Below are 13,250 nucleotides of genomic sequence, written 5' to 3'. Positions count from 1 at the left end.
TCACTAAAAGTCAGGTAAATAATGGATTCGGTCCAGATCAACAATCATGAGAGGATCGTGAATGGGGTTTTCATTTCAGATAACAATGAGCTACTGGCTCACCACAGCTCACCTTACTGAGTCACACTTCAAGACAAAACCTTGTGCTCTCAGTGTCTTGAAATGAGACACTAGTACTTGGTGACTTCTCTGCTTTTAATGAGGTCTTTAAATTGGTTCAGCCACTCTATTGGCCTGAGTTTCCATGATGATTTTATACTTTTACAATGAAATTCCTGGGTTTTAAGGGATTAATCTTTTTTTTTTTGCAACACTACACACACAAAGCAAATAGCAGAAAACTTGCTCCAGTTACCTTTAGTTATACTGAATTACATCTATGAAGATTTCAGCTACTGACCAGTCCTGTCTTTTATAAAGGATTACAGTGATTGACTTGAGACAATGGATTACATACGCCTGAAAACCAGCAACTTTCAGCCTCATACATTCAGCCTTTCTATACTGCAGAGACAAAAGTAACACATTAAATTGTACTTGGCAGATTAGTCCAAAGTTCAAACCTAGTTCTGGTGGTCTTCACCAGTGAAAAGCTTTCAAGAACAAATTCAGTTCCTTCAATTCAACAATATGCTAGCTTTAAAAAAATGCTTTTTGTTATCATTTTTATTTTTAAAGTGTATTAAAATTGCAAGATGAAAAGAGTACATGAAGATTTTTCAAAGGAAGTCAGCTTTTAGAAACTCTCAGTATGATCAGATTTTCAGAACTGAGCTTAGAAAAAAATTAAATCCAAACTATAATATGTAGAAGAAATTGTAAAGTTATTAGAAATTATGAAATCCAATAAAAAATACGGCATGAAGTCACTTCTTAGTTAAATTATCACATCGTAGTATCTAGACATCTCACATACTGTGTCACAAGCCAAGCCTTTCCTTGTTATAGACATATACAAAAATATGCAAAAGAGTAAATAGTCATGGAAGTTTGTGACGAAAACTTTTATTTGATTCTATTTAGATTATATAACTAATGTCCATATATTTCCATTTTCCAAGTAAACAGATTATATAACTATGAAACTAAAAGTTATTCACAATCTAAATGTTCAGAAAGGCAGAAAGTATAAACACCGGAACTATTTCTTATAGAATGTTTCCCTAGAATATCATTGATCTGAGCACATTTCCATAAGAATTGCTGAGGTTTTTGGTTTGGGGTTTTTTTTCAATCTGGTCTAAACTTCAGTGCGTGGCACAGGTATTTTTTTATGTACATATTTATTCAGTTCATCTATTTTCACACATCTCAAATGAATATCTTAAACTAGAAACTAATGTTGCATGAATACAGGCTACAAAGTTCACTTTTCTATTGAAACAGATGACATATAAACCAGAAGCTCCATTACCACACACTTCATTCACAATCTACTTCTCCATCCTCATAAATACTACTCAAACTTTCCTTGGCAACAAGTTACTTAATCAACAAGGTGAAATGGCGTAATCAGATATACGTGACATTGACAATTCAGCAAGTTAAACATTAACTGAAATAAACTGTTTTAAAAGTATCTTCAAGTCTGAAAGACTGTTAAGTGCTGCAGCATGATCAATCAAATCATTGCCTAAACCACATGGCTTCAAAAAAGAGAAAAGGGGGGAAAAAACTGTAAGAGAAACTTAAAAATTCAGTACAGGGAAAAAGAACCACTGAGTAATGTAAAGCCTTTGATGGGTTATACACAAATTAGGATTTTAGTATCAAAACAGTGGATCATCAGAGGAGAAATCTATGAACCATCTTTTGAAATTAATGAAAGACACCAAAACCACATTTATAGGGTTTTAAATATACTTTCAGGAAAATATTACCGTTGAAAAAAGTTCGCTAAAATTTTCACAAATAGGGTGAAATCGGGTTCCTAAATCAATAATAAGATTCCTAGGCAGATGGCCTGGTTTTCAAGGCACTCATCATTCAGCATCTGCTCAGGGCTCTGACTGGGGAGTGGGGACAGATTTCTGCAGGGCTGTGACTGCCCTAAGCTGCCAGGTTCACCCCTCACACTTGTGCTGTTGCCTTCACCAGAGGACCAGCTCCAATGTTATATAGCAGCTCCTGAACAGCTGTAGCTGAAATTACAGCCAGACACAGAAGGACATCAGAACTGGTGCCACTTTACCTAGACTATTCATGTCAAATATTTCTTTTAGTGACTAGATTGTGAATTGTAATGGATGAGGTTTGGATGGAGTGAGAACTGTGAAAAGACGAAAAAGATATGTTTTGCTCTGACATATGCTTCCAGTTCTGACCTTTGACAATATTCAGCTTAATGAAAAGTAGCTTCTGTGACTAGCTCAAAGTCTTGAATGGCACATTTAGGGGAGGTTGGAACAACAGGGCTAAAGGACAGGAACTCAGTTTTCAGGTGAATGACATATGTACAGCCCATTCTGCTAACTCCTCCTTTACTTTGGTTTCTCTATTTCTTCCATACTGATTATCCTATCCTTAATGAAATAGATATAAAATAACAACAGAACAAGAAAGACACATTTTTAAAGAAAATGTAAAAAAAAAAAAAAACCAAAAAAAACCCCCACATATTTGGTAGAATACTCCCAACTAAATAATTATTTTTAATTAATTAAATAAAATTTTTTTACAATGGTTCATTTAGTTTTTGATAGTTAACCGAAGGAGTAACAAAACTACCTGCAAAATCAATTTAAATATGCACTACATAATTTAAAATGACAGTCTAATCTGTGACTGATAAGTTTGAGTGTTTTTTATTACTAGAAGAATCAAAGTATGAAGAAAATCATAATTTGAAAAGTACATATATTGTAGAGCAGTATTTATATAAATACCCTGAAAAGTTCAAAGAAAAACTCCATGATGGTTTTTGTTCTATCATGGCATTGTAAAGAACTGAAATGTTTTACACAGAATCCATCAGGTTTTCATTTTGTCCTGTCTGTGCCAAACCTACATAATTAATAGCACTTATCCCTGATGCAAGACTTGGTTGACAAGTCCAAATTTCTAACTTAGTTAAACTGAAAGAGTAATCTGAAATAAGTGGGACAATTTGGACAAGACAGGAATTACCTACATAGCAAGCCTTGCATTTCTCAGGATGAAGCCCTTTCCAGCCATGTTTGTACAGGAATTTCTTTCATTGTTATTAAAAGGCTAATGAATATTTATTGATTTTATACAGCAAATATTTCACCTGCCAGGATATGAAAGGATAATGGGAAATTATCTTGAAATGATAATACAAGTTTCTTTTGTTTTCTATTTAAATTTGGAAAAGATTTTAAAAAAAAGTTTGCAGAGAAAGCAATAATACTTTTTATGATATTTAGGATTGGTCACCCAGATAATTCAATAGTTTATATCTTAGACTGAAGAAAAAATCTTTGCCTTCAGAATAGAAAATTTTCACAATTTTCAAGGCAAAATAAATCTTGCAGTTAGAGTTCGAAATATAAACTGAAGACAGGTTTCAATGATAAAAATTTTCTCCAAGTTAAAAGTATTAAAAATCATGTCTTATTAACAATAAACTTAATCTCATCTGGAATCATAGATAACTACAACAATTGCACTAAAATACTTTAATAATAACTCATTGTTCTTCTGTTGCAGTATATCAGGAGATAACTAATCTTGTGCCCAGACAACATTTCTTCTATAGTCATAGTTCCAGTAAAATCCCAGAGTAAAAGGAAACATGATTAAAGAATTACAGTTGTAATGATTTGTGTACATTTGTATACAGAAGGTTCAGACTGTAATTTAGTAAAGGTTTTAACCAATAAAATTGTATATTAGACTTTTTTGGTTGAATCAAAGCACTGTGAAATTATTCATGTTCATTTACTTATGATAAAATATTCTGTCTTGTCTGATTATCATATAAAAATATTTCTTCTTTGTTACTTCAGCAAATCCCTATCTATCCACAGATTCTGACAAGGCATAATCAGTTACACACCATCTTTTCAGCATGCATTATGATATCTTAGAGGACAATCATTACAATTTTATTAAGCAGCTTCAAATGTTAATATTTACCATCTTTTTGCCTAATTAGAATTACCCCACAAAAGTTTCCTGGCTTGATGCAATCTGTACCTGCCCAAATGCTTCTGCCAGGTGGAGTGATAATAAGGATGTGAATATGCAGCCAAGAATTGGGAAAAAGCAGGGCTTTTTCTATGAGAGATATTACTGTCTCGTGTTAAGTTTAAATTACTGCAAATTTAAAATATTATACAGTAGATTCCTCTAAATGCTGGAGAAAATCACACCCCTTTCATTTATATTCTAAGAAATATAGAAGTGTCTAGATAGAAGAAGGTTTGGCAACAATTCAAAAAAACATTCTCTGCAACTTGAAACATTCTAGTTCTGTTCTCATCTATGCACCTGTGAAAAATATTTTTGTAGAAAAGATATCACAACCAATACTAATATTTTAAAGTAAGATACTTCTCATTCAGTGTTTTAAGTACTTCAGAAAGAGTGACATCTATTGCTTTAACACATAAGGACAAAAATGCAATATTTCTTATCTCTCAGTATTTCTTATATTTGCACTTAAAATGGAGCGAGTTCATAGGAGAAAGCTTAAAAAAATAGAATATTAGAATTCTGAATTTTTAATCAAACTCCTTATAAATTAAAACTGCATTTGCCCTACTTAAGTTGTAGAGATCTCCATGAAAAAAATATTTAATTCTAAATAGAAAAGGAAGTCTTCTATGCTCCAATATTAAGTGAAATAATAAGAAGACATTTTTTCACTCATTCAAATCTGCTTTTAATAAAACGTGTCAAACCTTTCAGTATTTTAAATAATCAATTATTCTTCTTACGATCATTCAAAATTTTATTATTTGAATTCTAAGGTATTTCTATACCGAAACTGTGTGCAATTTCAAAGCCTTTTTGTTCAAGTACTACAGCTCAGTCCTGAATTTTTGCCTTCTAGTATAATTTGTTCCAGAGAAGTTAGACTTTCAGGAACTCTCTAACCTGAATGAAGCAAATTTTAGAAACAATGACCTCATTCTGATCTAATTTAGCTCAGTGTAACTTTGAAGCCAAAGTTGTTGAAGATGTATGAAACTGGCACAAGTAAGATTGAAATCAGGTCCCCCATCTCTCTGAATTTAAAAGTGAGAGCACTGTGACGGAATCCACTCGCTTGGCATCTCTGCTCGTGTAAGACATGCCCTGTTCTTGCAGTAGCACTCAGGAAATGTGCTTCCTGCTCCTCACACCATGAGCTACCATATTTTTTTTAACTTGTGACAAATATATTCTTTCCAAATAGACTTTATTCTCTGTCAAAACCCAAACTGTATCTCTACCAGATTGGTTTCTGTACTGCAATAAACAAGTGGGTCCTGCAAGCTGTTCCAAATATGAGGATATTTTAATTTCTATAGTGAAAAAGTGCATATGTTTGTAAATGACCATAACACAGCCAATGGAAGGTTATATATCTATGTTTTCAATGCACTTAGTGACAAAGAACAGTGTATTAACACCTTGTTCTGCATACACACATTTCTGCTCACACAGCCTGCGCTCTGCAGCTTTCAGTCAACAGCACAAGGATGTTGAAGATTTTAAGATCACTGGAGCCTACCTATCCATATGTTGTGTTGGGAGTGTTGGTCAACAGCTGCCTGAATATGAGCTGGCAGCATGCCCAGGTGACTAAGAAGGTCAGTCACATCCTGGTTGGTACCAGAAAAAGTGTGGCCAGCAAGACCAGAGCAGTGATTGTCCCCCCCTGTACTCGGCACTGGTGAGGCCGCACTTCAACTACTGTGTTCAGTTTTAGGCCCATCACTACCAGAAAGATATTAAGGTGCTGGACCATGTCCAGAGAAGGGCACAAAAAACTGGTGAAGGGTCTGGAGCACAAGTCTGATGAGGAGTGGCTGAGGGAGCTGAGGGTGTTTATAATGGAGAAAAGGAGGCTCAGGGGTGGCCTTATTGCCCTCTACAGCTCCCTGAGAGGAGGCTGTGGCTAGGTGAGGGTCAATCTATTCCCCAAGTAACAAGCAATAGGGTGAGAGGAAATGGTCTCATGTTGTGACAGGGGCAGCTTAGATTGGATATTAGGAAAAAATTCTTGACTGAAAGGGTTGTCAAACTGGAATAGGTTGCCCAGGGAACTAGTTGAGTCACTGTTCCTGAAAATATTTAAAAGACATGTGGATGTGACACTTAAGGGACATGGTTTAATGGTGAATGTGTCACTGCTAAGTTAATGGTTGGATGTTATCTCAAAGATCTTTGCCAATCTACATGTTTCTATGTTTCTATACATGAGTTTCCTTGATAATAAAAATGGGCATCCATTGAGTTATCATGTTTTGATAAAAGAAGAGTGAAAGAAAACACTAAACTTGAAAACTGCACCTCTGACAAAACACAAACACATTTGCCTTTCCCACCACAGATTCCACCCACATCAGATGTCAGCCACCATTTGTGCAAAGAGATATCTCTCACAGGGTGCTCTGAAAGGTGGCTGGGAGCATGGTACACGTGTATGCCTGAACTGTTTACCACCATTTGAAAATCTACTATGTCCTACTTTATATTTAGAACAAATTAGAGCAGTATTTAGAGCTATCATGCACCTGGATTTCCTTCTTTTCTCATGTAGAGATTGTCTCTTGCTGGAATCCTTGAGTTTGTGAGTTTTATAAAGAACTCTAGGACATCTAAGACCCTCAAATATTTGGGAAAGGTGCAGAAGGAACCCAGTTCCAGTGCAGGTCACCTCTTTGGTACCTGTGCTCTGAGTAGGGCTATGACAACCCCAGGGACCACTAGCTTTCCTGAGAGGCTGTGGTAAGTCTCTTCAGATTGGTCCTTTGGTGGACTGCAGGTGTGACAGTATTGCCACAAGGAATACATGGGCAGTGGTACTGTTTGATTTTCTAAATCTACCTATAAAGCCTGTGGACACAGAGAACAAGCCTGTAGCACTCTGCTTAACATCTGCTTCATGCTGGCTGACAAATTATAGCAGCCCTTTCAAACCTCCCCCGGGGCCTATTCCTTACAATTGCACTGGCAAACATCTAACTGAAAATACAAACAAAAAATACTCTAATGTTTCCTCGCAACAGAAGACACTTAAATTGGACAAGCAATGTAGAAAGCTCGGCCTAACTTGTGCAGCACAAAATCCAGTTTTATTTGGAGTTCTGTAGGTGACATAGTTCAATGTTCACTTTACTGCAATTAACACCACAACTGTTCTCGCTGTATAAACCATGTTTCTTAGAGCCTTGGAACTGAACTATGTAAACTGAGATGGTTTTGAGAAAGAATAAGTGACTTGAACAGTCTAGAACACTTATAAATACATCATTATGATCTCTGGGTTTATTGATGGAGGATCAATTTTACTGCCATTTAAAATTTACAATTTCTTAAATTACCGGCATTTCAAGAATTGCTTTCCTCTAACATTTTAAGCAATTTTGATCTTTCAGTAGGGGATATAGCAATATACCTAATATTTTGGTCTGAAACATATGTTTTTGGTCCAAAACTTTCTGGGTTTTTTTCTCTCCAAAGTGTATTTCCTAAGACAGGCAGGGAATCCTGCAGTGGAGATGCAGCCTTAAACTGTCTGATACACTGATCACCAGGACTGGCAACAAGTGTTACAAATGAAGACACTGTATTTGCAGCTTCAGAAGCCTGGTATTCACAGCAAGAGTAAAGAAGGGTCCCTTAGATAATGTGGAAAAAATGTTGGAAGCTTCAGAATAATTTGAATAGCATAATAAGCAAGAAATGTTCATCCTGTGCACAGAAAAAGGCAGAGGCCAGCTGGTAAATTGGTATTCAATTGTGTCACTAGGGACAGTTTCAACTTGTATGAAGAGCTGCACAAAATTCAGCCTGCAAAATATGTCTAATTCTAACACAACCTAAGTTTCAGGTAAACACATTTGTAATCTCAGCTATGTCCATTTAACACTGTTGCCATACATATTTCCTGAGCTTTTAAAGAATGAACTGCTCAGTCACAATGTTTTCTCCTCACCACAGTCTTACTCTTCTCATCTCACCAAACACCCTCTAGCACTTCAGGTCAATGGTGCCAGGTCCACATTCCAGTCCCTCTTTGCAAAAAATCCCAAGCCAAGTTTAGCCCTCCTGCCCTTCTCTCTGAATGCCCTTTTCCCAGCCACTCACCATCTCTCCCAAAATGCTGATTGTGCTTCTCAGAATCCTCTAACCTACCCTTCAGGAAGTTCCTGTTCTCACCTTACCAGTTATCTCTATCAGCCTGATTTCCTTCACTTTATCTGCTCTTCCCAAACTACAGGTTACAGGTTTTGCCTTCTTGATCTACCAGCTTTGCTCTTCCCTCTTCTCCTACAGCCTCACTTTCCATATCAATCCACCATTTTCCAGACAACCAATGACATTTTGTTTTGCCATCCCTAAACTTCCTTCCCTTATCTGCTTCTCCTGAAGCCTCCTGATTCCCATTTCAATATGCCAGTTCTCAGTCTGGCATATGACCCAAATTTCCTGGTCCAAATATATTTGCATTACAAAAACTACCCAGTATCTTAAGAATCTAGGTCTTCTTTTCTGCAGTTGAACCTGCTTGTGTTTCACATGACTGTCTATGGGGTACTCAAGTCCTGTCAGAGTATTCATCAGCTTTCTCTGTTCACAGTTTCCCTTGTCCCCCACAGAGGCAGGAGCATTCCAAGGCAATAGTTTCTCTCACCATCACCAGAAACATGCAGAAAAATAATTTTGCCTTGTCTCTTCCCTGAAAACAATTAGACTACATTTTTAAAACTCAAAGAAACATTACCTTGAGGCAGACAGCTATTGAAATGAGATCAGACCCAAATACTGAAAGTCACAGGCATTCAACAATAATTGATGCTCTTCCCAGAGCTCTTAATCCAGCAGCTGGTACCTGTCTCCATTGAACTCACAGAACGAAATATCTATCTTCATTTTGTGTGCATATATATATTCCAACCTATGTATGTATTGACCCTTTTTCTTTTGAAGATAAGGTTAAAAGGAAAGCTTTCAGTCCTTTTAAGAGTATATGACTATATTTTTTTCCTTTATTTTTGGAAAATGCATAATTTTCAGACTAGTTTCTTAAAACCAGCATTAGGGCCTTCTAAAATCTCAGATGCAAACCAGTGATCACCTATTCCTGCAGCTCAGGCCCAGACTGCTCTACACAGCAGAGCAGTTGTTAATACTTATTTGCGCTACCTATGAAAAAATATGGGTATTCCACAGAGAAAGAGATGGAGAAAACATTATTCTGCTCTTTTTGGAGAGCTCATTATTACTGCATCCAAATTCTCAAGCTAACATTGCCACCCTTCAACACTCTAAAGCCAAATGTTTTATATTTAGCATTTTATCTTTGGCCAGACAGACTTCGTATGTGACTCAAAAGGACATCTCAGAAATCCTCACATCTGGGGCATTTTTAAAGGCCAGAAAGCAACTAATCCGGGGGGAGGAGAAACTAATTTTTATATGATATATTTAAAATAATTAATCGTATTTTATTAATTAAGGAAACAATGTACTGCCATACAAGGAAGACTGATGGTGGTTTATGTGCTGGATTCCTTTGGGTGGTATTCACAAATAAATCACTTGCTTATAGGGACTCTGAATGTGCTGGTTTACACAGTAAGATTCATGAAAACAAAAAGAATGAGGTAGGACTTTCTGTGTCTACCTATAGCAGCTGGGAAGTCTGGATCCAGGTAGTGAGATTCATTCACTGCCTCAGAAATCAGCACAGACATGGCATTGTCATTAACTACTGTTATACATAAAAGTGTTTTCTTTGACACTTAAAACACAAAATTATTTAAGTGAAAGCTGTAAGTTTTTGTAAGATCATTATTATGACAGAGAATCTAGCATCATATAGGATGTTTTAAACTACTGTCTGAAGGGAGCAGAAGGACCAATATGCAGACTGGACCCATTTCTTGGCGAAGTCTGGTGCAGCTCTGGGACCACAGTCGAAGATGTAAAGGGAAAACTTCCTATCCCAGAATGGCACTCAGCTTTTATGGATTTTTCAGGTAGGCAGAGAAGAAGTGGCAGCAAGAAATCCAAGGGCAATTAAGAAGAGACTTCAGGGCCTTGGGATGACTCTTTAAGGGATCAGGAGCACAAATGATCTTCTCCTCTATCCTAATTCAAGGGAATGATGAGGAAAGAAAGGAAGATTCCTTTCAGATCAGTACCTGACTCTGAGCCTGGTGCCACCAGTAGAATTTTGAGGTTTTTTGATCATGTTTAGAGTTCACATGATACCAGTCCTGCTGACAACAAATGGGAGAGGTGCCTGTCTCAGAAGGGGAAAAGGACCTTTGGGCAGGTCTTAGCAGGGCTTATTGAGAGAGCTTTAAACTAGGTCTGAAGGGGAAAAGGCATAAAACTAGGTTTGCTACAGGTAAACCTGGAGGCAACAGGCCAATATCTGAGGGACATTGTGCTAGTGAGGTCCTTCAGTCTGCTGTAGGGGATGGAGATCCACGCAGCAGCAAAGACACAAGGGTTATTGATGTGTTGAAACCATGGAAGTGCTAAATTAACAGTTGAACTCAATAATCTTACAGATCTTTTCCAACCTAAACAATTCCATGCCTTTATAATCTTAAATGTGTATGTTTTGTATGTTATGTGTACAAAAAAAATATAATTTGTATATTATTCTGTATATTATGTTTCCTATGCTGGATGGTCATAAATAAACACTTTTTTAATACTTCCCATATATTTATTGGTCCTATTTTCCTCAAGGTTGCTTCTAAGAACAAAATCATGAGCACCATAAAGTTGGTAGAAGTTTTTTCTACTCATCAGGAAGCCTAAGGAGGTCAAGGTTTCAGCACAGTTGTTTGTGCATGTAACTGTCTACTACTTTGACCTGGGTGAAATTTCCTTCCATTCTACTCTAGCCTGCTCCTTACTTACCAGAACACGGTTGCTGATATTGACATATGAAAACTCAGACTTATTTTACTAACTCTAATTAATTACTTGCTTCAGAACCAATTTGATAGCCATATTAATAATACATAGCAACAAATCTTCTATTCCCAATCCACAACAGCAGAAGACCACTTGGGAGGAGTAGTAACGGTTCACTACCATAAGACTTGTAACTCAAAAAAAGGTTAAAACTAATGTACTTTAGACCAACAACATACACGAAAGTAAGCAAACTAATAATATTAATTTGATTGAGTTCAAACCGATTGTCCCCAATACTTTCATATTTAAATCATAGATTACCTTTGTATAGGTTGGGATTCATTTCAATCAATCTTAGCTTTTCTTTCTGACAGTGGAGTAACTCCAACATTAATCCTAAAAAGTACTAAGCCAAAAAGCACCATAGTACCAGAAGAAAAAGAAACCTCCATTGGTATAAACCACATCAGTCATTTCAAATTTGTTTCAAAACTTGAATGGCTTAACTTTATACACACAGGTCTTATTGCAGATAAGATACTCTTCAACCTGCAGCAGCCAGCATGAAACTGGCATAAGGTCTGTGTCATGTGCTCTAGTTAATTCAATAAAAACGTGGTCATGGGCCCACACTTGATCCAGATCAAATATGCACTCATTGTGATCCAGGAGCACGCAAATCTGGTATTAATGGACATGAAACCATGGCCTTATATGACAGACCAGCTCTAGCTACTTTGCAGATTTCATTGACAGGTTTTTCAATAGACATGCTTTTTCCTTTAAAATATCCTAATGCTTCTAGTAGCTGTGATGTTCTTTTCTGTGTAAATCATTGACTTTAGATCTAAGCAAATGAAACATAAAATCAGAAAAAAGCCCAACTCCCATCACAACAAAATTTCAGTCACCTGTGAAGGGCTGTAGATAAGTGGTGGCAATCAATTTAAATAGGTAAAATAAATATACAATGTAATGAAATCTAAATCACATCTAGATATTGAAAAAATCAAAAATTAGAAATCTTACCTTTTTCACTAACACTTTCACTTTCAATCTCCACATCATCACAACTTGTATATTCTGGAGTGGATGCCAATTCTTCTTCTGAGCTACTTAATGAAACCTGGCGCATTTTACCTCCCTTTTTCGTTTTATGGGGCTTTGGTGGGGGAGGTCTGATAGACTCAGACTGGTCTGAGCTAAGTGAATCATTCCGTAACATGGTCTCCATTTTTTCACGTTTTGTTTTCCGTACAGCAGAATTGGGATCCAAATGGTGCTGTTTCCTTAATGAATCAGAGCGCCTCATGTCTGGTCTTTCCAGAGGAATTGGACTCCTCCTTGGTGTAGGAGGGCTATGATTTGTGGTCCTCTGACGATTGGGACTTGGCCCCTGAGCCTCTCGAGTTCTTTCCATAGAGTATGAACGTTGATTTTCCATGGCAGCCCTGCGCTCAGACACCGATCTTTGCCTTGATGGCCGTTCCATCCTGAGCATAGACATCCGAGAATCTTCCAACTCTGTATTTGCCAATGAGACATCACTATGCCTCCGTTCATGACGTGCTCGGGACACTTCAGCATGGATACGCATTTGTTCCTCATATGGTTGTGGCTTGACTGGGTAACGAGCCAAATTAGGGTCACTTCGGTATCGTGCCTGGTATTCCTCTTCTCTCCGCTGCCTTTCATATTCCTCCCTGTTTTGTGCATCTTCTTCTTCTACCGGATACTCCTTGGAACGTCTGCGGCTCCTTCGGTTGGAATCCCTATAATCACCCAGTTCAGGTTCTTCATACAACTGAGGCCCACGCTGTGACCGTCTATCTGAATAATCTGATGGTGACCTGGGCATCGCACTGTCTGATGTAGCATACTGCGAATATTCGTCTCGCTCGTCCCTTTGCTCGTATCTTCTGTTCTGTTCTCTTGATATTGATGGGCTTCTTTTCCTAAATAATCATGACAAGAAAGCAGAAAGAGAATTCTGTCAATATTTTATGCAGCACAAATATACAGCTAATGCTAATTAAATGATAGAATGATTTCATTGCATTTCTTTGTGCTCTCACACTTTCTGTACTAAATTAAAGAAAGCATGTCATGCTACAAATCTGCTTCTGGGTGCACAGCTCAAATAAAAAACAGCTTTGAAGGAAAAATGCTAATAGAACATTATAAAATATAGAATA

General features: G+C 37.0%; 1 protein-coding gene across 39 annotated transcripts in view; it reads right to left on the bottom strand.

Moving 5' to 3' along the window:
• Nucleotides 1-13,250, bottom strand: part of RIMS2 (regulating synaptic membrane exocytosis 2) — a 449,774-nt gene that overhangs the window by 246,918 nt on the left and 189,606 nt on the right. For all 39 annotated transcript variants that reach the window (XM_051785115.1, XM_051785116.1, XM_051785117.1 and 36 more), the window contains one exon: nucleotides 12,085-13,010. In XM_051785115.1, the coding sequence (XP_051641075.1) occupies nucleotides 12,085-13,010 (926 nt within the window). The remainder of the gene's footprint in view (nucleotides 1-12,084; nucleotides 13,011-13,250) is intronic.

The sequence above is a fragment of the Manacus candei genome, unplaced genomic scaffold (genome assembly GCF_025592945.1).
Source record: "Manacus candei isolate 608988 ecotype Guabito, Panama unplaced genomic scaffold, ASM2559294v1 h1tg000019l, whole genome shotgun sequence".
In the NCBI taxonomy this organism is placed as follows: domain Eukaryota; kingdom Metazoa; phylum Chordata; class Aves; order Passeriformes; family Pipridae; genus Manacus; species Manacus candei.
This window is presented reverse-complemented; position numbering and strand designations above follow the sequence as displayed.